This window comes from Hoplias malabaricus, chromosome Y (assembly GCF_029633855.1).
Source record: "Hoplias malabaricus isolate fHopMal1 chromosome Y, fHopMal1.hap1, whole genome shotgun sequence".
In the NCBI taxonomy this organism is placed as follows: domain Eukaryota; kingdom Metazoa; phylum Chordata; class Actinopteri; order Characiformes; family Erythrinidae; genus Hoplias; species Hoplias malabaricus.
In genome coordinates this window covers 11,206,377-11,232,490 of record NC_089820.1, presented here as the reverse complement: position 1 = coordinate 11,232,490, position 26,114 = coordinate 11,206,377, and the positions used below count along the sequence as shown (strand labels likewise).

At 37.9% G+C, this 26,114-nt stretch overlaps 1 protein-coding gene across 1 annotated transcript; it reads right to left on the bottom strand.

The window, feature by feature from the left end:
- Positions 1-4,015: 4,015 nt before the first annotated feature.
- LOC136678317 (T-box transcription factor TBX1) lies at positions 4,016-22,289 on the bottom strand. The gene is made up of 8 exons (XM_066656330.1): positions 21,837-22,289; positions 18,360-18,768; positions 12,303-12,404; positions 9,654-9,825; positions 8,843-8,998; positions 8,120-8,187; positions 7,629-7,729; positions 4,016-6,150 (listed from the first exon to the last, which is right to left on the bottom strand). The coding sequence occupies exons 1-8, from the start codon at positions 21,982-21,984 to the stop codon at positions 5,780-5,782; spliced, it is 1,527 nt and encodes a 508-aa protein (XP_066512427.1). The 5' UTR covers positions 21,985-22,289; the 3' UTR covers positions 4,016-5,779.
- Positions 22,290-26,114: the final 3,825 nt, after the last annotated feature.

Here is a 26,114-nt window from a genome sequence, read left to right as displayed (position 1 = left end):
TATGCCATAGAAGAACCGTTTTCGGTTCCATACAGAACCATGTTTGTTTAAGAGATGTGTGAGTGTGAAGAACCTTTTAAAGGGTTAAAAGTCCATCACTTCATCCTAAGGTTCTTTACCCATTTAAAAACCTTAGTAAAAATGGTTTTTAATGGAAACAAAACTTGGGGGCAGCCATGGCTTTGAGGTTAGAGAAACAAGCTTGAGGCTGGAGGGTTGCCAGTTCAGTTGCCAAAAATATTTTTTTTGTAATGAGGAACCATTTTTGGTGCCATATAGAACCCAGTCTATAGTACAATGTCCATCATTCTATGTAGAACCATTTCCTTTAATAAAGAACACTTGTAGAACCAGCATTTTTAAGTGTGTATGGCATCACTCAAGCCTTTTGTAGCACCTTTGTTTATAAGAGTGTGTTGAACAATGACCACAAATGTATGATTTCACAATTCACAATGGTTAACACTGGTGGTGGTGGTGGGAACCAAATGAAAATGCTTAAAAAAGCCACGTAGTAACACTCAGAATGCGGTTATTCATTGCATGGTTTAAATAAATGCTCTGTATTTGTGTTGTAGACATTGTGACGTCTGGTTCCTATCACCAATGTAAAGAAATCACATTCGGTAAGTTTCTTTGTAATGAACCGTTTCACATCCATCCACTCTGAATGACTCTCTTCACTACTCAGGTACACAGAATATGTGTGACTCTTTTTTGTAAGTCACCAAGCGTAAGTGTGTTGTAGCCAGTGGTTAATGAGTTTGTTTGTCGTTCACTGAATGTGTGTGAATGACTGAATCATGTGATGACTGTGTGGCTGCATCTCAAACAACCAAACCATCACAATCTGATTGGAACTGGTTTCTTGTTTCTACAGCAAGCCTGGATGATGAATCAGAGCTTCTTTGTTTTTACTGCTGCATTCCCAAATTTGAAGTGTGCAGATTCTTGTTTCGGAGCCGGAAGCCGTGCGGGATCCATGTTTGAAAAATGTAAACACACATGTGTCGGCCTGCAGTGGGCAGGTGGACCAATGCTGTGCTCTCTAATGCCTCAGCAACCAGCAATCATGCTAAAACTGTCAAAATACTTTTGGTGCAACTCATCTGTGGAATACTTCACCCAAGAATTGGTGCCCAGAAGTACACTCTCGCAGGAAGAGGTACTTACCAGGAGTCTTGTGCAACCTAAGTTTGACAATAGAATGCTTGAATCTCCATTGGAAGACGAGTACAGATTTTAGCTCAGTTTTCAACAGCAAATTGAGGTCTTACCTGATATTAAGTGTAGTTATTAAATAGTGATGCAACAAATCAATATGCAATATTAGTGTAACTACTGCTGATGTAGTCACTGTAACAAATGGATCGCAGTAAAGCAGTTTGTGTAAATTCACAGATGAACATTTCAGTTCTTACTCATGGATTGAGTAACTACATAGTAACTATCAGGATATAATTGTGTAATTATACAAATAAAATATCAATTACATGTGCGGTACTGCTGTAGTCCATCTGTTATAATAAATTCTTCATGTTTAACATTTTATAAATGTATTGTGAATGTGTATCTACACATTTATTACAGACACAATATAAAGCTAGATTTAAAACTATTTCTAGTTTACTTTTATTATCACAAATTAATATAAGTCACACATTTTGTATTGTTTAATTTTAGGCCCTCTATAGATGTTTCCTCCACAGACCATGTTTGATTTGGAGCACAGTTATGCCTTATTCCATTGCCGTTTTGGGTTTTTTCATGTTGCATTGATTCCACAAAAGGGTGACATGCTGGCAGTAGGTGTTGTGTAGCTGCCACTGAGCTCCAAGGTCCTGAGGTTCTGCCTCAGGCCACTCTCCATGAGGAGTTTGGTGTGTCCTCTTGACATGGTTTTCCTCTGGGTGCTCCGGTCTCCATGCAGAGTCCAAAAGAGTTCAGGGCGTATTCCTGCATTGTGCCTAGTTATTCTGGGTTGTTTCCTGATCCACCATGACCTTGATCTAGATGTAAAAATAAATCCAGAAATAATTAACTGATTTCACACACTAGGCTTTTCATTGTTTTGTTTTTTTCTGTTTTGACAAGATATTAAGAAATATGCAACCTTTTTTCTGTAAAAATGAATATAGTTTAACATTTAAGATTTCAAAAGGGATTGTTAATTATGGCAATCCAATTAATGTCTATTAATACGGTGAATATCAGTATTTATAAAAGGTGATATATAAATAAATAAAATGTGAAAGTCAAAGACTAAACAGTGCACTCACTGTTCAACATTCCGTGTCAAAGCACAACATAACTATATTTAATGACAGGTCTGGTGACTAATATGTAAATCTAACACTGAAGACACCATTTATTTTTACAGCAATGTCTTGATGGGTTACACATGATTTTGTAAGAAGAATAAACAGAATTGTCTTTGGACAACATTGAACAGTTAACCGTGGGGTCTGGATTGTGGCAAAATCCACAGCTAACAAAGGTGTGCCTTCTAAATCCCACCTCCAAATTCCTTTCGCTTCAAAGTACTGATAGCGTGTCCTTTCCCGTAAATATACAACATACACGACACCCGCGCTTCATTTTAATAGTTTGTTCCTTCTTTTGCTGCACAATTAGCTTCTGCTTTTCTGGGAGACAGGTCACTTGTACACTACAATTTGGAAAACTGTCTTTTTGATTGTATTCAGCCACAAGGACTTGACTGACATCACTGACACTTAGAGATGTCTGCAAATGTTTGGAAATGCAGTACTGTGCAAAATCATAGGCACCTAAGGTTATTATGATATATATAGCCTGTATAAAATGATACGTAATTACAATAAATACAAAAAACACGTATGCATTTTTAAATCAACATCACACTTGATTTAGAATAATGATGTATTTATTAACCAGTAAAACACGGTACTGGATGATAACTTCAAATAATACTGGACTGATGCAAGCAGAGATGTGGAAAGTGTTAAACCGACACATTCACACAGAATCTCTCTACTTACTCTAATAACGTTGCTTTTACTTAAATATTAGTGGGTTTTTTTGTTTGTTTGCATTAAAAAAGTATACTTACTGATTAATAGCTATTAATATCTCATTTTCTCAGATGCCTCAACTTTTGCAGTTATCTGTAGCACAGCTACCATTTCTGGGCAAATGTTTCAGCCACACTAATGTATGTTACATCCATGGGCTATTGACACATGTGGCCGGTTGTTGACTGATTTGAATTTGTGGATATTAATAAAAGCAATAAATTAAAATGTGCAGCAAATCAACAGGCAAAAGAAATTACTTTTTAAAGGTCTACCTGGAAATGTAATGTGTAATACATTTTTTACCCATAGTTAACATTTGAAGTAGTCAAACCACAAGATTTACTTGAGTAATTCCAAATAATAAAGGTATTAAATATATATATATATATATATATATATATATATTGCCTGAAAATGTCAGGATGAATGGACCAATAGAAATGCTCCAAAATTACTTTTTTTTTTTTTTTTTCTCCATGTGCACAATTTCAGAAAACCTTCATATCGTTTATTATTGAATGTGGAATTTAAGACATCGTGTATCATGATTATTATATTCTCCAAACCTATATTTGCCCCCACCTTGAGGTGAACTATCTCTTAGATTTGAGAGAGCTGAGTGTAATTGTATGTGTTTGGGCTGTGCATGACAGCCCCAGACTAACAAGAATGTAATCATGGATTTGTTCAAGTTTAGGCGCTTCCTTTCCAAATCAAACATGTATTAATCACATTCACACACACACACACACACACACACACACACAGACACACACACACCCACCCACGCATACTTTGAAACACTCTCACACAGAGAGAAATAACAAGACCCCCCCCCCACCACCACCACCAAATCAATCCCCAAAACTCCCCCTACTCAGGCTCTGTGGTGTAATTAGATAAAGCTCTTGGGGAACCGTTGACAAGAACTGAAAAAGGTAATGGAAAGTGATGTTGAAAGTAAAATATTTAATGCTTATTTTACAGGTTTTTTGGCTGGGTCACTGCGTCCATAATTATTTTTGAATCGCTGTTAAAGTCAGTGCCATGGTACAAGCTTCTCTGAGATGGTTTAAGATGGCCCAGCATTTCCAACAACGCACAGTTCATCACCAGTAGGAGGAAAAAAAAACACCAAAAAATAACGTTTTCAAGGCATTTCAGCACCTTCGGATGTACGCAACATGCAAATGCCCAGTCTCTACCTAGAAGCTTGATGGGCTCAAAGGAATATAATATAACTTATGGCTTTTTAAAAGCAAGAAAAAAGTGCATCAAACACAAAAAAATATCTCCAGTCCGCAGTAACACATTACTTGTGTTGTGAAGGGTTAAATTCCTTCTTATTTTGCTGGCCTTTATACCGCATTGTCCAGCTCCTCTGCTGTGGTCAGATACAGTGACAGTCCTCAGGGAGCCAAACGTCCAGTCCTGTCCAGAGGGTTTGTCCACATTTCCCTTAAGTACTTTTTTTCCCTTTTCTGTTGAATAAATATGGCAGGTTGTTTTTGATTTCTTTCCTCCACTGTGTCGCTCTCCGTTCCAAAACTCAGCTCAGCTTTAGACTTGAATGAGAATGTTGAAGTCTATGAGAGATGCGGGCGTTTGCAAAAGTTTTGGCACCTCTGGTCAAATGATCTATGAAGTACACACAGCTGCCTCAGTAGAACACCCTTATGTGAGCAAATAATTACAGACAATTATGTATGTCATTATCTATTAATTGGACTGTGGTTATTTTATATATTGTGCCTTATTATGCTTCAATCCAAAGAGCAATGCATGAGTTAAACGTCCTATGAATTCTGTATTCATAAGTCATTTTAGGGCTGGACGATATGGCCATAATTTGTATCATGATGTATGTCTTAATGTCTGTCGATACAATATATTTCTGATATTGATATGGCCTAATAACAAATCCACTGAGAAACTGCCGAAACAAACAGGAACCATGACATCACCATCAAACATAAACGTCTTGGCTTTGTCCGTATTAATATTTCTGAACTAGCTTTACAATATGAGTGCCTTGAACTGACGGCAACGCCCTGTAATGAACGTCAGTCGGTGACAGATGCTGTAAAATAATGTATATTGAAATATTGAAAGTGTGTATAAAAATTATATCCTTGTTATTGGAACATTTTATATTGTGATATATATTGATATTGAATGAATGCCCAGCCCTAAGCCATTACAAATGTTTATATGGCATTAGTTTGCATAAATAATACCTTGCGATGCCTGACATAACTGCTCTGAAGTACATGAATAATAACTCATAAAACAAGAGTATATGAGGTAATAAAGTCAGCTTCTATAACCGATTGTAAGGTGTTCATAAGAGCATTATAGTCCACAAGCGTTTATTAACAATGTTATAATGCATTATGTAACCGATCATTAAATCATCTTTCTAACCGTTCAGAAACACTTATGCTAGGATCTGGAAGGCATTTTGTATTTAATAAAATTAGGTTTAAAGTTCTAATTAAATATTAAGTACACATAATGCATTCAATTCCTACTGAATTTGTAAAGGATGTGTGAATGTAACTTGACCAAAGGTGTTGAAACTTTGAAACTTGACCCGTAAAACTGATAAAGAATGAAAAAACTGTACTTGTGCAACTCATGTCAGTTGTAGACCCTGAGGTCAGCAGACGTCCGTTGAGAGTTTAGACACGTGTCCAGCGTTTATGTTGTGTATGCTGGGGTCATTATCTGGGGCCGTAATCATAGTTGGCCGGCGCACTGGTGGTAGAGTACATGTTTGCAGTGGGTGTGTTCATGTGTGTGTGGTAACCATGGCGACTGATGCTGGGAAGAGGGTACGGAGAGGGCCGGGTCTTGGCCCCCAGATAGTGTTCGTAGGTGGAAGGGTATTTGTAAGGGTGGTGGTGGAGGGTGTCCGGGGGTTGGGGGTGCAGTTCGTGTGGGGGGCTTCTGGGTCCCGCTGTGAGAGGGACAGCGTGAAGGCCCCCTGAGACTGGAAGGGCGGGGCTGAGGACCCGTGACATCAGCTGGTGGGCGGGGTCTGCGTGGATAGGTGTCCCACTGGGGTCTCGCTCATAGTCTCGCCGGCTATCGTCTGTAGACAGGAAAAAGAGTGTATTTTAGTAAATATTTCATTAAAAAAACTTCTTATAACATAAAGCACAAATAATAATTTTTGCACCAAATATGTTCTTTTCTGCAGATTTGTGGCAATTTACAACAAAAAGTGGCAAAATGTGCAGAACCAAACACTTAATCAAAGGATAAAAGTGCACTGGTTGGACCTCAGTATCTAAAAACCTGAAGGTCAGCCGATGGAGATGAATATTAAGACTCAAGAGGCCCAAGTGTTTGAGCAGTTCCGTTCTGGAGCTGTTTCAGTGTAATTTCCTGATTGAACTGAAGAGTCCTGTGAGTGATTGACAGAGATGCTTCCATCTTTCTTCTGCTGAACACTCAGACCCTTTCAGGAAATAGTTATACGCAGAGCTATGAGTACAGCAGGAAAAACAAGGCGATGTTGTGTTGTGTGGAGCATGTCCTCCAGGCATGCAGCTGTTTAAACCTCCATATTGCAATCCGCCATCCTCAAATAGAAATGGAAGTGTTTGGCCCTTAGGAGCATATATTTCAGGAATGACGTGCACAGGTGGCCAGTTACAGTCACACAATCTGGTGCACTTCAATACAGCTGGATAGATTTGTACTCTTCTGCATTTAAAATGACAAACCTGATTTTATTTTATTCTTCCCAAGGATTCAGACCATCTCAGTTACCCAGTTTACTTTCAGGTCTTGTTTTGGTTTGAGTTGAACTGCTTTGAACTATTTTCTAGACCGTTTTTACTTAATTGAAATGTTTAAATTACCACAAAATCACTAACACGTCTTTTGAAACATCTATTTAGTGTTTCACACTGTTTGTATGTACTTCTCATCTCGTAATAAACAAGAGCATACGATTTCATGAAGTTAGCAATGTGTTCATTAGCACAGTTCATTACACTGAAGCCTTTATGAATCCTGATGTTATAGGTTCATACTCTTATTACAAAATATTGTGCGTTTAATTACAGCTACTTATTAGCAGTTACACAAGGATGTACCTTATATATTCTTTTATTTACAAATCCTTTGACTACAAAATCCATATGAATTAGTTGCTTGGTGTTTAATTATTTATTATAACTTTAGGCGCTTCTAACTGAGGTAACATTTTACTCAATTATACCTTTAAACTGAACGTCCTCAGTGTGCTACTGTCTACGGTCCACAGTGACACCAAATCACAGTAACGACTTCTGAATGATCATTACCTCTGTGTTTGCGGTGGAAGGGCTTACAGTTCCAGACTGCTTTAAGACACCTGTTCATAGCACTAATTGGGTTGAGAATGTGTAGATTTTGTTTTTCATGTTTTCATGGTGCAGAGGGAGGGCAATGAAGGGTGGAAATGTTACTCCGCTCTTGGAGAATGCTATTAAGGACAATTTTAAGGCTGATTTTGGAGATCCTAGGTTGTAAGTTGAGTGGTGCAGATGATTATCAGAGCTGGAGAATGAGGGCACATACCTTTCTCTGAGCCATTATGCTGTGGGGGGGAAGACATTGGGTTTCTGGTGCGAGCAAAAGCACTGATGATGGGCAGAGAGCCGGGCCTGTGATTCCTCGGCCTGAAATCAACAACAAAGCACATGAGGTGTAGCTCTAGGTGAAACGCCTTGTGTGTGTGTGTTTGTGTGTGTGTGTGTGTGTGTGTGTGTGTGTGTGTGTGTGTTTATATATATGTATAAAAGGAAAGTAATGGTAGATACTGACACGTGTATTAATTAATGAGTAATTACAAATGGACAACTAAATAATGAGCCTCAGGAATAATAACATATGTCTGTCATTACTAACAGGCTACACACATATAATGTCAACATTCATAAGAGGAGTTAGGAGATATAGTAGAGTATAGCCCAGTACCCTTACAGTAAAACTTAGAAATGATCCCGATGGCATACGTGTGTACATGCCCGTGTTTGTGTGTGTGTGTGTGTGTGTGTACCTATACTTACCAGTCTTCGGGATCACAGTCTCTGAAGCCCTTCGCGAACGGATTACTGGCGATTTTTAATTGGGTTATCTGAAAAATCGAAATAAAAATGCTATTGATAAATATTACTAATATTTTATTATTATTATTTGAATTAAACCATTTATTTGTTTGCATTTAATGTACAGACTAACTGTAATAAGAACTTTAAACTTTTATTTTTTATTTGTATTAATACACATTTGCTGTTTATTTCTCTGTGTTTATTGGCAGATTACAGCAGAATTTGAAATGTATTGATCCCAGAGCGCTAATTTATTAATTACAATTTTTTTTTACAGAAAGACTGAGATATTTATTTGTACATAATTGTTGAGTGACTCTCGTGCCTCCTCACTGTCTGAAACCCCGCGCGACGAGAGCTACTGCGTGACGTTAAACCGATAAAAGGGAAAAAGACGGCTTTCAACTAAAATGCTTTAATTGAAACCGAAAAAAACATAAATCTGTGTGTTTCATAATGAGAATTATTCAAAGATTGATAGATTTACTTTTATTAATGTTACTGTATTGGTTGTTTATTGTGATATTGTTAGGGGACAGGTATATTCATGTCTAGACTGAAGAACTAACAATTAATATATACAAATAATTACTGATGCATGCATTGCCTCAAAGAATACGTCATAATTAAGTTTAGATTATACATGCGTTATGGTAATAGGTCTGTTATACGTGCTCTTACTCTGTGGTTCTGGTAGGCTGTGACTGCAGTAAACCTCGTCTCCTCGAACACAAACGTTTTGTAGTTCTCCTCCGCGTATTTCTCGCTGTCTTTTCGAGGGTCCACATACACCACGTGAAACCGCGGCTGATACCTGTGCATCGAGTTCAGGATAATCTGCACAAATCATAAAAACAAAGCCTAATATTAATCATGGGAAATATTCATACAACGTGCATGCATATATATAGAGGTAGATTTATGTTTTTGATTAATGTAATAAATCATTTTAATGTGCCCTCAGGACATATCTTTACATGTCACTAAACCGGCACGCGCCCTCTGTATTTACTCATATTACTAGTGCAATATGTGGGACATGGGGGAAAACGCACTTGACTGGAAACCCGTTCTACTTTTGCTAGTATTAATAAAATTACAATAAACTCGTCCTTCAGGGTTTACCTGCCAGATACAGAGATACAAAATCTAAGTCTGATTAACATGCTCCTGGTGTTCTCCTTTTTAAATCAATTTTCATTTTAGCTTCTTCAAATGTCGCACGAGCTCGGCTAGGGACGTCGCGCTGAAAGTGAAGCTATTTCATATGTAGCCGCCATTAAGCGTTTACTAACCTCACGCTGTTCGTAACCTTCTCTGCTTTATACAAGACTCGTTTATACAATCAAATAATCAAATGCGTTACCAGTGGCTTGTTCCAAATTTAGAAATTAAGAAATTTTAATCACAAGTTTCTTATTTATATTTATGAAAACCGGTTCGGTGACCAAATATATATCTATCCCAGAGTGTCTATGGCCTGTGTACTGACGTGTCCGTTGTCGTCCAGCAGGTTGTTGGTGAGTTTAAGTTTGTCGAAGGAAACGATCTGCTTCATCCACTGCGCTCCTTTAGCAGGAGAATCCGGGTGATAGTGCACCCTGCCCGGTGTCAGTGGGTCCGCCTTACCCGCCACCAGCCACGAGGAACTGTGGAACGCATATCTACAGCGAGAGAGAGAGAGAGAGAGAGAGACCACTAAAATTAGTATTTGCAACTATATTAATGTATATTCAAATAAATGTTCTTGATTTTCTGACGTGTCCCAAAGCGTGGAACAAAGCTACTCATTATACATTTACTGCAATAAAAAATGAAGAAAAATTCAGTTCATATTTTTAATCAACTTAAAGTTGCAATAGTATTTACAGTACACCGACAATTCCTATTTCCTATATAAGACTTTCCTATATGAATTTCCTCTTGTCTCGAGACCACCCAGTTTCCTGAGCATAGTTCAAATCCATCATAATCCTGGTTTGTGTTACTTTTATTTACTGTCGCTGTTTCATGGACTTCATTAAAAGTTAAATACCGCATCCTTAGTTTCCACAGTGTTTACGGATCTTTTAACAAGCAGGAGCCTGTAATGATACTGTATTAAATCCCTTTAAGACAGGCTTCTAATCTCAGTGGAGAGGCGGGGTTAGCAGGAAAAGTGTTGTTTATCCAGTGAACTAAAGCAGAAGCAAATGGAAGCTATGTCTAATAACTACTCAGAAACTAACAGAATTTCAGTGAAGCTTCTTACAACATGCAGCATCTGCCAGCTGAAAAACCAAAGTGCGCTTTTTCTCTGCCTAATCACGAAGTGAGAGGTTGACTCGAACAATAATCACACAAACAGAATACACGTGAGGAACTTAAACGAAGTGGAGAGGTTCCTTTCTTTCATAAAACACTTAGTGGAAATATCGTTTAATCACACTGGAAAATGGAACTTAAATACGAGCGACTACGTCAAATGGAGTTAGCTGCACCATTGCTTTCATGCATCCGATTGTATCATGTTCCACAAACGTTTTGATTGAAAGCATTGAACGCTTTGGCTTGTAGGTCAGTGCAGCTGCCTGGTAAATATGCAAACAGCGTGTTTGTTGTCACGAGATTCACTCCTGGTCCCGCTCTATTCAGGACTGAGAGATGGACAATATATCACTTTTGCGAATATACCGCATACGTATTTACAATCGAATGTGTTTAAAACTGTATATATATCGACAGTGATTTGCCAGTAAACGATATAAATATGAATTATGTGAATAAATATAGCAACAAGAATTTTTAAAAACACGTTTCACCCCTGGCTACCTGGTCCATACTTTGCATGACTTATTTTACCTTTTCAGCAACACCCTTGTTTTAATATGATGTTGTTCTAATTGTATTGATCAGACATTACAAATTAAACTGTATTTCCTTGAAACATAGCGTACAGTAATAGATCACCTGAGCTAATAAACGATTACAACATGTCGTTTGAATGTAAACTGGCCAAGTTCCAGTGTTACAGATTCACCAAATATTTCATGATGTCATTTTCTATTATGTATATTTTATCTGTGCATTAATGCAGGATAAAGTCGTGCTCGTGGGATTTCTGATGTACTACAATTTACATTTGTATACATTCAGAAATAAAACCATCTGGCACACATTTCATTTAACAAAGCAGTATCACGCTTAAAGCGTGTAATACACACATCTGCCAACTTGGAGCAGCGTGCCAGTATCACACTTTTGTGCCACTAAAGCGTGAAAGGCACACGCTGCTACTAAAAACTATCCGTGTGATGTAGGGTCATTACATTACATTAAAAACATTGCAACAAATAATTGAGCTCACTGATTCATAAGGTTTGCGACTGGAATCAAATATTTGCGCAAATCAAAAATGAGTATAACATGTATTTACACAGGCCTAGAGGGACTGTGTGTAGATTTTTATTTCTAATAATTCAACGTAGTCATTTTCTAAAAAGAATAGTCTTTGATACGCTTTTTTTTCTTTTTTCTTTTTTTGTGGGCTTAATTTGCACATGTTAACAACAAAGTGGTGTTTGGGCAAATATCATGGCATTCAATATATTTATATAAAATCATCATCGTATAATTGTAAAATGAGGTGCTACATGTCACAAAAACGTCATGTATAAGATATTTTCAGCAGTGCTTTTCAACTGGTCGACCCTGAGGAACCAAAGTTTCCTATGGTCTCACGAATTTTATGAAAAATCTACCTGTCGTGTTTCCTGCAAAAATTTAAGTGACCATGGCAACGGCTAGCCGCTACGTGTCATTTACGCATGTTTTACGTCTAACTGATTTCAATGCTTACAACTTGCAACGCATTCAAAGCCAGTCCGCGACCCGTATTTGAGAACTACTGCATCTGGGGAAGCGTTGAGTACAGACATTCAGAAAAACCTATAATTCAACCGGGGTGTGATTACTAATGTCTGGATTCATCAAACATACGAATGTCAAACACTTGCTTGAGGCTGGGCCATCTGCACACAGTTAAAAGCAGCGAATTTTTCTAGGGCCGATTTACATATATAACTCTGTTTATTTGCAAAGACAAAGTTAAAGACAAAAAGTGGTAACCACTAAACGCAGACTGTGGACTGCGCTAACTTACCTGTAGCGCTTATCGTCTACGGGTAGGAAATCCATTAAAAGCATGTAGTCCGCCATTGGGTCCATTCCAAATATTTTCACTTGGAAAGTAGGAAACATCCGTCTGGAAGTATACAGAAAGGCCGTTAGTCTCATACAGTCAGGAACAGTTGCACTGTGTTGTTGCTGGCAAATATAACGTTCCTATAGACAATCAAACTGAGCCCCAGCACTGTTATTTAGAGGTTTGTATGACGGCGTATCTGAAATGGAGGGAGAATATGCTTAAAACAGTCAATGAAATCCCACATACTTCATTTGCTAAAATATTTCCAATGGCCAAACTCATTAAAACCGGGCACTAAAATATATGCTACACGTATTTCCGTTTGCAGAATCTACATTGAAAAATGACGTTTTGTTAAGGGAAAAAAGCGAAATACGTCTGGAGCCTTGAGCTGAAACCTACGCCCAGTATGGAATACAAACGTATGGATTGTAACGCAATAATTATATTTCTTTATAATTATTTATTAATAACTGTTTTGGCTAAAAAGCTCAATTTAATATTTATTTTTCACAATAAGGAATATTTTAGAATAACATACAAAACAAACCCCGTATCATCAGAATCTGATTGTCAATAAAAGTAGAGTATTATGTGCCATCAAAAATCAATCATTTTAGCTGTTCATCCGAACTATAATAACACAAACAGAACTGTTTTCGACCACTCATATCCGGGCATTTTTCCACATCGAAAGAAGCTTAATTATTGGAATCACCGACCGTATTCACGTTTTTCTATTTTTAGAAAATGTTCAAACTCTGTTTAAATCCGACGCGCCCTCAGTACGTACAGTGCAGCAAGAGCAGGAGCCTCGCACTCAGTGTGTAAATAATTGAGTGGAGAAGCTGCAGTGGAGCAGTGTGTGTTTGAGCTGCTGCAGTGAAAGTGATCCTCAGAGCAGTCTATGGACCGCTGAAGCTAAAGCACCTTTGAGAATGCCCTTCTCCAGAGTGCCTCCTGCTTTCTCTCTGAGTGCGTTATTATAAGAGTGATCGTTTTGTACTCGGAGTGTGCTGTCTGCGTTACCTCTGAGAGTGCTTTACTCGGAGTGCTATCTGCTGTCTGTCCAGTGCTTTCACCCTGCTTTCTACTTCATATAGCGGTACACCAAACGTGCGTTCTCCTTTCATTTCTTGACAGTGGTTTACTCGTTTTTTATAAAGAGCTTTCTGTTATATACTAAACAATACTTTATACTTAAATTGCTTTCTGCCTTCTCTCCAAGACCGCTTTATTCCGAGTTTTCTGTTTCGTCTCTAAATTTCTTTCTGTTTTATTTTTCTTTGAGAGTTTTACTCGGTTCTTTTTGCTTTCCCCTAAGTGCTTTACTCTGTCCAAGAGTGCTTTACTTAATGTGTTTTCTGCATTCTCCCTAAATTATCTTTACTCTTAGAGCGCGCTTCCTGCTGTCCAATTTCTCACTAGGGTTTTTTTCTGTTCTGTAAAGGAAATTGCTCTTAAACTGTTCTTAAATTGTCTTACTTCCGAAAGTGCTTTCTGCTTTATCTCGGCAAGCGCTTTTACTCTGAGAGGGCAAAAATGCTTTTTTTGCATGTGCTGTTTGTAAGGAAAATACCAGAAAAAACATGAAAAAACCCCCAAATCTGATCGGTTAGAACATCCCTCACCCAACACAAAGCCAAAAAGAAAGAAAGGACATAAGATATTCTCAAAAAACATTTCAAAACCCTAGCGACCACTTTCTAAACGCAAATAAGACAGCGCACCCTCTACGAGAAGAACACATCTTCAGCAGATGTTCAGTGCACAACCTCGCTTTTATTTCGTTTAGATGTGGGGGTTTGGAAACAAAAAACAAAATTACACCCAAAAATTTGCAAATGCCGTATTTTTACCAGTGGATTAAATAATAAAAAAATTACATTCATTTGACAAGGGTTTTGATTTAACCAGTGTTTCTAAGGCTTTGCCTAAGACCTTAGGGCCATATTTGGTCCATATGTTCTCTGAGCACGCGGGAAGAATGTTTGAAAAAAAACATAGACTTATACTTTAAAGTATGATAAATCAAGTCCATTTTTTTTAATTTATCATATCACCACCACTTGGTCTCGTATAAATAAGGATGTTTATCAAATCAAAAGGAAAAGTCTACTTTTTTGGAATAAATTCATGATCCAGTGAGGTTCTCTTGGTGTTGGATTCTTATAAATATTCCAATTTGATTCTGGGATTGTTGTTTAAAGGAATGTGTTTGTACGAGGTAAAAGAGAACCGTGCAACACGCAGAACCCTTGAACATTTGAACACGTTAAGAACCTCTGTATCAAAGGTTACTTTTTACACTTAAACGTCTCATTTACATAGAACCATTGATGAAAAGGTTCTTGAGAAGGACCAAAGATGTTTCCATTTAGTGCTTTTTAATTTTTCTTTCTCCTCGGTGTATTCAGTTCCATGACCATTCCCACTTGTGTTATGAATATTCCACTACAGCTCTGAGCATGGCTGTATGCTAAATAAGTTGTGTATTATTAAGTAACACATGGTTTATAATTACAGTCAGGTGTGGTTTACATGTTCATTATGAATTTAGAATCCAATTTCATACAGATAAACAAATTATATTAATCTTAGATTATGATTACTTCATAACGTCCTTCTGTATATTTCTTAAATCACAACGGTTACTTATTTCTAGTGCTTATCATAACAAATGAGCTCGTGAAGCCATTTTCAGTCCTTATGACTGCACTAAAGCTTTATTATCAACCAATCACGCCGTACTTCACTTATTATTCCATAACAACCTGATCATCTTTTGTTGAACTGTAATGTAAACGGGTAATAAATATTAAAATATGATTTGCGGAAAAATTGTTTCAAAAGAAAATCAATAATTAATAGTATGCAAGTGAAAAAAAAGAATCCATATTTCCTAATAGCAAAACACACTCTTGGGTCCAGTTGTGTGACCACTATGTAATAAACATCAAGCTCATTTCCTTAAAATATAAAACAAAGTGAAAATAAAATGCCCAGAAATGTATTTAGACTGATGTTGATGTGAGGTGTTCTACAGGTTTACTGAATGCGCTATTATATTACCAATATAAAAATGATATCACGTGTTTGTTTGTTTATTTATTTATTTTTATTCCGACTTAATTTTAGGTGAGGAGTTTAATGAACAGTGCTTGTTAATAATGCCGGAATATAAATAATGTTTAATCGTTAGTATCTATGGCAACAACAGGTAACCGTACGTCCAGAATAACAAAAAAAAAAAAAAGGAAAAATTAATACAGCCGTTCATTATTCAACGGAATCTGGCAGATTATAGAGAGCAGCTTCTGTTTCCAAAATGTAGAGAAACAGAAAAAAATAATCAATATTAAATGCACTTAATAATTTGAAAATGTGAGATTTTTCCACAAAGACTGCGTGTGGTTTTAGGAAACACTGCTACAGCAAGTGGGCCCTCAGGTAAAAAATTGAACAGAAATGGCAGTGTTTTTACATCTGAATCTAGAAAAATAAATCACTGCTATTGTGTAATAATCAGTCGTTGTTTTAAACGTATTGCTGTTAAAAATCTGTCTCTAGTCTTTACGGATTTAAATAGCAGCATAAAAAAAGCATTGGGCTTGTGGTTTTGTTTTAAGTCCTGTTTGAATTGTTTGTGATAGGTTCAATCTTCTCTAGCTCTCGCCAAACAATAATACAATGGGTTAACAGTATCTAAATCAGCTTATCCCTTCTTATCTCAGGGTAAATACACACTGTTGGCACTCCGTTTCAGGAGCTCGTGCATTTTCACAGCTGGTGCATGGCTCACGAATAAACGGCTGAATTACAGTTTTGAATGTAGTTAAAAAAATTGCGTGTTTCATGGAGTCATTTTCTAGCTTTTTACTGTGTAGTCTTGATTGCACCATATTAACTAAATAATATTTCCGTTATGTTTCTATTTATCGCTACAGATATCTTTCTCTGCGTTAAACACAAATACAAAACACACATTTGTTAACATTTATTTACCATGTAAATCCAAATTCCAGTAGCTATATCAGTCATAATATTTAAATGATCATAGTCTTAACTTCTGCATGAATTTAGATTCGTAAACGTGAAAACATTAACACAATCAACCTAGCTGATCCAAAGATGAACTAACCTAATCCAACTTACTGTCTACACGTGGAAATACAACAGATTCATGAGTTTTGTTGCTGCACACAAATGCAAATCCAGCATTTTAATATAAGCCTAATGTATCAACACATAGATTCATCAATCCGTTTTAAATACATCAATTACATACATCTTATAGATCGATACTGAAAACATTTACATTTAACACGTAAATAAAATAAATGCCAACCTGATACGTGAATCCAACACATAAATACATCCAATTTATTACGTAGCTCAAATGTATGGGTTAGCAGTATCTAAAGAACATTAAGAATGTAAGAGTTGTTTTATTCAGATTCGTCATAATAATATTAATAAAAAAAGAAAGTTACTTTCTAATAAATGTTTTATTTTTACATGTATTTTTTATATATTTATGGCAACCAGGTTGCTTAATAATAATTATAATAATAATAATAATAATAATAATAATAATAATAATAATAATAATAATAATAATAATAATAATAATAATAATAAAAATAATATTGTTATCATTGTTAGTATTATAATAAAAGAACAAATAGATATCTTGTTTATGTTTACTCACTGTTTTGCTTTCAAAAGAGGGTTTATTATTTTGTATTTCCAGTCTGTATTTTAGGATCATAACTGTTGCTCTTTTTAAACCTCAAACACTAAAATGTAACAACTGCACAGAGGCCCAGTGAAGAGAAAAAAAATAGATTAATGTGTACAGGGAACTAGCAGTAGTAGTAATAGTAGGACTAGTAGTAGCAGTAGAAGAAGAAGAAGAAGAAGAAGAAGAAGAAGAAGAAGAAGAAGAGGAATTAAAACACAACCTAAAACAACGTAGTTCGGTACTTTGGTTGAGACACAATCATAATTTTTAAGACCAGCAAATGTAAGAAAACTAAAGAGGAGCTCTCACAATAGAAGAAGAGGAAGAAGAAGAAGAAGAAGAAGAAGAAGAAGAAGAAAAAGCATACGTGAATTGTAGAATAAACATAATTTCCGTAATAAAATTAAATATTTAAACAATCTTTCATTCAGATGATTTAAATTTCTTTTAGTGTTTACTGCCTATTTAAATTTGGGATCAGTTCTGAAAACATACAAAGCCAAACTCTGGTTATTGTCCCTGTTCAAAACTATATAAAAAAGAGTGAAGTCCACTTGAAGAAATGGAGAAAAGGGAATAGTGAAAGGTTGTTTGATTGTTTCATATAACGTTTTATCGATTGTTCATCTCCACTTCTTACTGAGTTGTTAATGCCCTTGGTATTGTGAGACCACAAGATATTTCCACAGTGTAAAAAACACGTAAAATATCACGGAGGTCCAGGGAAAGAGACGAAAAATCCAAATAAAGCGTGATTGTTTAAGTCCAACCCCTCGTGATCTTTGTTTGTGCACCGTCCCTATGGAGCTTTCAATACACTTTGTAGTTTGAGACCCCCAGATCTAAAGAGAAAACCCCCAATGACTGTTATTTCTCCCCACTGCAGATCGCCATAAGGGCCCAGTGAAGAAGATTAAAATGAGAACCAAAAAAAGTTATTTTTTAAATGAGATCCACATTTCTCTTCATGTTTATGTTCACTCCCAATGGAGCTTTCAAACCCCATATATTTTGAGACCACCACCAGACGTAAAAAGCAAAAAGGCTGAGTGTTATTATTTTTCCAGTGCACAACGTTAAGAAGTAGAAGAAGAAAAATAAAGACGTGTTGCAAATGTTTGTTACTTCATATTACACAACTATAGTATTTGTTTATGCTCCTTATGGTGTTTCCACTGCCCTGTTTAATTAGAGGTGCCCAGATCTAAAGCGCAAAAAAACTAAATAAAACAAAACAAAAAACTCTACATAATGCCATGAAAACTCACCTTCCTGCCTTGGTGACGATCATTTCGGTGCCGAGTTGATTGAACTCATCCCAGAGCGCCTTCATTTCCAGCTGGACGCTGATGTTGGAGACCTTGGGGTTCTTCTTGACAAGGGACTTGTTGGGCGTGGAGCTGGAGGAGGATGAAGACGAGGACGAAGATGCAGACGAGGGGCAGGTGGGGGTCACGCTGTCCCCCTGCGGGCCCGTCGGTCCAGGGTTGTAGGGATAGGTGTGCTGGGCCGAGGGACAGGGCTCGTAGTGAGGGTCATGCTGGCTGTAGGGGTCTCCGGGTGACGGGGAGAGGTGGAAGCCTCCCCCCGGCGCACTGAGGCTGTTCAGGCTGCTGGTGGTGAACGCTGCAACATCGCAAAAATGGGAGAGCTGCGTCAGCCACGGACTGGAGATTGCTGAAATCATTCCAAAACAACAAAAGATAGGATTTTACTGGATTTGCGATATTTGCGCTTGGTCTGTGTCTCTTTAGGGCCTTTTCAACGCAGATAAAGTTCAAAATTTCGCCCTGGTCTTGCGACTTGTTTGAGTTCGAATTTAGTTTTGCACCGCTGTCATTTGTCACTGCATCGTTTATTGAGTCTGCAAAACGGTGCGCGAGCTTCGAAGTTTAACGCCGTTTCTCGCCGCGTCTCACTCAGCCCTCTGCTTTAGACTGTTGTTTCTGTTTTGTTTCTCGAGCGCTAAACGTAAACACAAGCACAGGCAACAGCGCCACGGTCCCGCGGAAGAAAAAATAGAGCCACGGTGTCCGCGCGAAAGAGAGGACTGCTCTCTCTTCGCCTCTCTCGCGGAGTAGTAGTAGTAATAGTGTTGATTTTTTATGGTGTTGCAGTTCCTCCTACAGCTTAAACCCCCCCCAGAAGATTAAAAACATAGATAATCGAAGTCGTCCTGCAGTTCTGCTGTGGGTGCTGAGAGCTGATCGCGCTCGCTCTGCTGCTCTCCGCGCTGCTGCTGCTGCTGTGTGTGTTAATGGCAAATGCTCTTCTCTCTCGCTCTCTCTCTCTTATCTCTACCACACCCCCTCTCCTCCTCTACCCCCCACCCCCTTCAGAATCTGCAGTTCTTATTTCTATTTAGATAAGTAGCTGCAGGTAATGAGCACTTCAGTGTGCGTGTGTTTGTGGGAGGTGGGGGCGGTGGTCAATAAACAAAACACGGCAAAAGAAACTTTAACACAGTGAACATTTGTCTTTTTTTTCATAAACATGGTAAATATAGCATCCGACAAAAGTTGTCTTTCTTTTCCTTCAACCCTGTTTTGAAACGTTTTTAAGATGTGCTTTTTAACATGAATTCAAAGCCCGTGAATACAATGTCTTTTTAAATGGAACATTTTGTTGATTTTTTATTCATTTATTTATTTTATGAGGGAAAAATAAGACTTTTTAAATTCACTTAATTCTCAATAAACAAAGCAAAATAAAATAGCAAACAGCTAAAAAATAGTTTTGCCATTGTTTTGAACATGACCTTCATATTATATGCCGTTTTATTTGTTCCTAGTATGTTCCATTCAGCCAATAAACCATTCTGTGCTCACTTTATTTCCATTTGGACATTTAGAGAACTTGTAGTGTGACCAAGAGTGGCCAAGACTGTATGTGTTTGTTGTGGTGGTAGGAGTCTTTCGTCCATGCAGAAGAAACAATACATGAGAGAAAACTTTTACAGAGTAAACATTTTTGTATCAAATAAACAAACAGCAAGACTCTGACTCTGTTGTTTTCCCTTCCCCTGTCGCTGCTGAAGACACAAGTTGTTTGTAAAACATTGTAAGTTTTTGTCTCGTTCTAATCTGTTTCTGAGCTATTTTTATTTTTAACTTCATTAATTTCAGATTTTTAGACTAAAGTGCCCTAAATCAAACAATCTTTAACGTTCCTTTCTTAAAATCAATTGTTATGGAGCTATATATATATAAATCTAATTTAAGGAACTGTTCTACTTATCACCAGAGAGTGTGCCCAGGGTCTAACAGACATTAAAGTAAATACTTATTTTTTCTTCTCTTTGCCCTTTTGAATTTTGGATTTGTGCAACGTCATTTCTATCAACCAGTTCCCCAACAGGTTACTATCTCACTCTCTACATGCTTTACATGCTTTTGCGGTTCTTATTTCATTTTCGCTCTCTCTATGGGAAGGTTACCGTTCAATACACACAAACACGGAGCACGTTTGACGTCGTGTTGATCTGCTATTCCTGGTTTATTTATTTGTTTATTTAAAAATCCTTTAAAAAATGTATATATTCCGTTGTCGTCCATGTGACAGTGAGGAGGCGTCTGGCCAGTGCTGGTCCTCAGTACTACCAAGCGCGGGGCCTGTTTTAGTGTTTATTGACAGTGTTACACCTTCATTAGACTCATATGGAGATATTTATAACGTTAAAATTGATATTTTCAGCGAAAGGAAAGCGATACTTTTGCATTTTCGTGTCAGACTTACCTGTATTAGTGCGAACAGTACGACACGTAAACAACGCTCAGGTTTTTCACAATCCTTTGAACTTTATTAGGCTTTCCCACATTTCACTCAGACCAGTGTCATTTACACCCTTTGTATTGATCTACAAACGCAGAATCATAACGACGCGTGGTAGCTTTTCATTCACGTGGCTGTGCACGTTCCCGCATTTCGCTGGTATTTCCGCCGTTCACTACATATTCGGGCACTTTATCTAACTCGGAATTAAGTTGGAGCCAAGTTGTCAGACGATTATTTGTTATTTACAGATGAAAGTGGGTAGGTAAAACCGTCCAAGTTGCTGTTTTCATTTAAGTCGCGCTACTACGTATTTCTCAATGTATTATTTAGTGCACTCAAACATAGCTAGTTCAATGCTCCAGCTTATTAATCCTCATTTTATTCGTGTAAATAAAAGTAACGTAAACAATACGTAAATGTGCAGTTTTGGTTCACGACCAGCGCAAAGTGTCCCATTGTAGCGCCTGTGTTCTCCAAGTATTCTGCATATTTCACGTCATTGTCTGTCGGAATACACCTGATCCAACCCTTTCGTGCATTAATGGTCCTTTAATGTTCGTGTAACAACTGTGTGGATGTTGGATTTCGCAGGATTAGCGCATTGACTAGCGCAACATTTTCCGGTACTGTCCCACGCACTGTATATTTTACAGTATCTGTTCTCTTCAGTTCATTAAGCATTGCATTGAGCTACATTCTGATGGGATGCGCAGTTTTGCGCAGCAATAGCTCAACGTTTGTAGTCTTACTTTGATGTGCTGCACATTTCAAACTTTGCACTCGGACTATCGTCTTTCTGCACATGGTCTATATTTATTAGATCAGGAAATGTCATAGTTTATGCTCTGGAGCAATCCAACTTGGAGACAGCCCTCGCCGCTCGTGTAGGCTTCTAACAATTAGCAAGCAAGAATAAACAAGAGAGACAGAACTACGAATTAAACTAAGCCTTTAAGTCGGGTTTAACCCACCTTCCATTTCCCTGGTCACTGTGCTGTAGTGCATGGCCCCCGCAGATTGCTGCAGATTTTTGTCCAGCGCTCGAGCTCCTGTTGCCTCAATCAGAGAGGCGATACTGAACGCGTTTGCTCTTGGAGAAAAGGGACTGCTGTCGTCCATATGACTCTAATAGTAACAAATAATCCTCTTTTCAGTCCCCCACTCCTTTCCTTCTCCAGTGGTGAGAAAACTCAGCAGCAGAAATCACAACAACGAAAATTCCCTAGATCGAAAGAGTTCAAAACACCAGAGCAACTTTCCTTCACTTTTTCTTCTGCTTCCTTCTCCTCGTCTGCAGCAGTCCTGCTCACTACTGAAACTCCACTGTGGTCTATTTCCAGCCTTCCACAAAAGAAGCCCCCTTTAAAACAACAACAAAAAAAAGTGTGCTTTAATTCCCAAGAAGTTCAGCGAGCCATTGTGCGCTCTGCTCCTTTTTTATGCTCCAATTAAAAGATGTGTCTCGACGTGTCCCGCCGCTGTATTAAAACATCGCTCATCCTGAGAGAGAGAGAGAGAGAGAGAGAGAGAGAGGTGAAAAAAGTGGGATTTTCTATTTCTTTTTTAAAACGCGAACCCCCCTCCATTCAGTGCGGGTGATGTCAGCGTGCCTCGAGGAGAAACCACAGCACGAGAGAGAGAGAGAGCGCGCGAGCGAGCGAGAGATCCACGCCTCCCATAACGAAAAAAAGAAAAAATTCCCACATTCCTCATGTTTTAGAGGAACGCGAGACTCCAGTGTCTGTCAGTTTGAATAATATTTGAGATTTTTTAAAAAATTATATTCATGGGTTGAATGGGCAGCATTCATGTTGGAGGTCAGGTTTACGACGTCGGTGACGTCATCCGCGCAGGAACGTATTGATTCTGGATCAGCAGCCACATAAACACCTTATATGCTAGACCATGTATAACATGAAGGCTTATATTAGTGAACTGTATAAATGTAGGCTCTAAAATCCATTTGGGAATTGATATAATACGTATAATGCACCATATTAAACCATATTAATGATTAAGACAAATATTGGTTAAATAAATAAAGACCCATTTATCAGTAGATTACAAATGTTAGTGGAGGAAGAGTAGAAAAATAAAACAATATAAATATAAATACAAACAATCAGGGTTTTAAACTCCGTGAATCCTAAAGGCTGAAGCTGGCTCATTCTCCAGCTGATATCCAGAGTTTGTAGAGGCTGTGAGGCCGTGTGTAAATCAGATTAAAACCCTGTGTGTGCGCGCTTGACCTTGAGCGACCGGACTGCAGTGTCACTATCCGCTTATCAGAGCTCATCATTAATGAATGGAAACAGAAGTGTGAGTTCAGTGGAAGCGGCTACATATCTGGCTCCTGATGGTTTGGACGGAGGCTCTAATGGGATAAAGATTAACACACCGTGGCTCTGCGGCCTTTATCAGGACCCCGCCACAGTCTCTCACCCTCTCTTCATCTGATTACCTCCAGGACAAACAGCGATTAAACACCACAGAGTGAGAAAATACTCTCATTAACACGAGATCTGCCATGATACTCACCATCACCAACGCTCTGACCCTTCTGGATGTTAGAGGATGTTATGAATATATTGTACGTTAGCGACTTTGACCAATTGTTAGCGTAGGTCAGTGAGCGTGGTGAATACTGAATGTAGGAATAGATATTGAACTTAAGTGAAAATAACGCTCAGTTGTGACGCAATACAGTGAACGTTAGTGAATATGGAAAGTAGTGAACACTGGTAAATAGTGAATATTGGTGAATATCTTACATGAGCATACTGGTGAAAATATAAACATTGATTGGTTAATATGGATATTGATTATGATTTTGAATGATTGCAAGTTTAAATGATTTGAAGCCTGCTTTTTACACGTATTCTTATATTCAGGCTGTTGAATTATTTTTACGGCGATATCTCGATATATATGATATGATATATCGTGCACGTACTCATAACTCATAACTATTTACTATTTTTAATGTGATATTTTTATGATGAAATTGTAATATGACGTTAATGTTATGAAGTTGTTGAATAAACGTATTTATTTGTGTATTTATTTATTGTTTGTAATGTCTTTATTTAAATGTTGAAATGATTAAACCAAGTAATATACATTTTACTTTTTTTTACTTTTTACTTTGTTCCTCGTGTGTGTGTGTGTGTGTGTGTGTGGGGGGGGGTGCCTGTAGTTCTTAGGGCTCAACACTGATATCAGATATTTAAGCTCTCTGTTCTCTTTATCTGATGCTGCTGATAACAACGCGCGCTTCATCACTGACAAAGTCGGAAACAACCTTTACACACCCGCCGATAAAACACACAGACACACACACACACACGTACGCATAGCCCGCAGAACCTCTAACAAACAAACAAACAAACCAACAAAAACTAGGAAATGACAGAAAGACAAACGATGGAATAAGAAAAGAAGAGAGTAAAGGAGGAGTGCAGTGGCGCGTGCGCGCGCTCTGCGTTATTGATCTCTTTCACGCACAGCGTCTCTGACTGTTAATAAAACTGTAACCTGAGCCAGATGATGACACGCGTCGTGTTTTATGAACAGATATAATACAGGTGTGTGTTCAGGCTTCACTTCATGACTAACACCCTGTAACACCAGTCAAACACGGCCCTGCTTAAACCACGTATTCACTATTTTCTTCAGTCACACCTTTGTCCATTTCATCCCAAAATGTGATGTGCTGAGTTTAACACAGTGGAGAAAAGTCAAACGTGTTGTTTTATTTATTCCAGTATTTTGTAAGAAAAGAAAATCAATTTGAATTGTGCAGAAAAGCCACGGTTTGTACCTTGTACTGGATTTTGGTTTCTTCCCTTCAACCCGCGTGAGCTCTTTCACACTCAAGCCGTATCACTTTTAAATATTAGTCAAAATACACAGCAGGTAATCGACTGAAAAGCCATCAGCCATCAACGACTGAATCATCAGAAACGCAGAGCTCCTTTCCTGGAGTTGTTTCACACTTACACGCCGAGTTAACATCGTTTGTTAACAGTTAGTCGTTGTGCGTGTCGTTTGTAAGTAACTGGTCACTACTTTGTAAATGAACAGTCAGTAGCAGGTATTCAGTCAGTGGTTTGTTAGCAGCTCAATCTACTGTCATTGTAAAGTCAGTAGCTTCTTAGTAACGCGTCAGTGTAAGATCAGTTCACTGGAATAAATTATACCACAGACGACAAAACAAAAATACGCGCTAATACCTTTGATTTAGTCGTCTATGTAATTTCCGAGAGGTTAAAACATATATTATAAAAGTTTATTGAACTCCTTTTCTCAGTCATTTTTTTTGTTTGTTTTTCGACAGTGAGGACTCGGGAAAGTCAGTGTGGTCAACACTGTGGTTAGTAGTTTGTCGTATCTGTTTGTGTCGATGTGTAAGTCGACTCTAGTGTTCGGGTGGTCGTGCAGTTCAGCAGCGCTTTGGGCTGGTGGGCTTCACTCTGAGAGGGAGGGGGGCGTTTATTCGAAAACCACAAAATACAAATTTGAGAGACTGTTATACTGTATGTATGTGTGTGTGTGTGCGCGCGCTAAATACTGAGCGACAAATATGAGCGTTCTTTAATATTTTCTACCTCAAGTCGCACAATATATATATATATATATGTATATATTACAAATTCCACTGCATTTCAGTTTATATTTACAGCGATGTAATCCTTTTGTCTCACGCTCATCTAATAACAGTTTGCAAGTTTCAATCAGCATCAATGGACATTGATTCTTAATTCCCATATGATTACCATTAATAGCGAATCTGTTCGTTATAATGATTCGGAAAACGAACGCAAATACGAAGAGTTCATTTAGAAAGTTTAATTTGTATTCATTTTTTTATTTTTTATTTTATTTAGATTTTTGCCGGTAATTCGCCCAAAAACGTGGCGTTTTCAAGTTTATTCTCAGATACCGAGAGCACTAAACCCTTTTTATATAATGTATTACATCTCTTACTAGCAATATTCTGGAATGACACAAGTCTCAATTCTGTGCAGCTCTGTATCGTTTGGGAAATGGCTATTAAAGCCGTCTTATCGTTGGAACTGAGTTGCTTTTTGTCCGGCGCGTGTTTACGCGGTCTGCTTTTACTGCATGCATATTCTACAACACGGATTAACACCGCGCCACCCTCCTCACTTCTCCTCCCCTGACCAATCTGACCTGTGTGTGTGTTTGAACTTGACTTCAGTTCAGTGGGAGTGGACAGTGTACACATC

Bases quoted from the DNA above. Each gene is read 5' to 3' on its own strand.
- LOC136678317 (XM_066656330.1), bottom strand. From the start codon at position 21,984: ATGGACGACAGCAGTCCCTTTTCTCCAAGAGCAAACGCGTTCAGTATC. The intron at 12,405-18,359 runs GTGAGTTTTCAT...GTATACTTCCAG, and splicing joins ATCGTCACCAAGGCAGGAAG to ACGGATGTTTCCTACTTTCC. The intron at 6,151-7,628 runs GTATGTGCCCTC...TCCTGTCTACAG, and splicing joins GCATAATGGCTCAGAGAAAG to ACGATAGCCGGCGAGACTAT.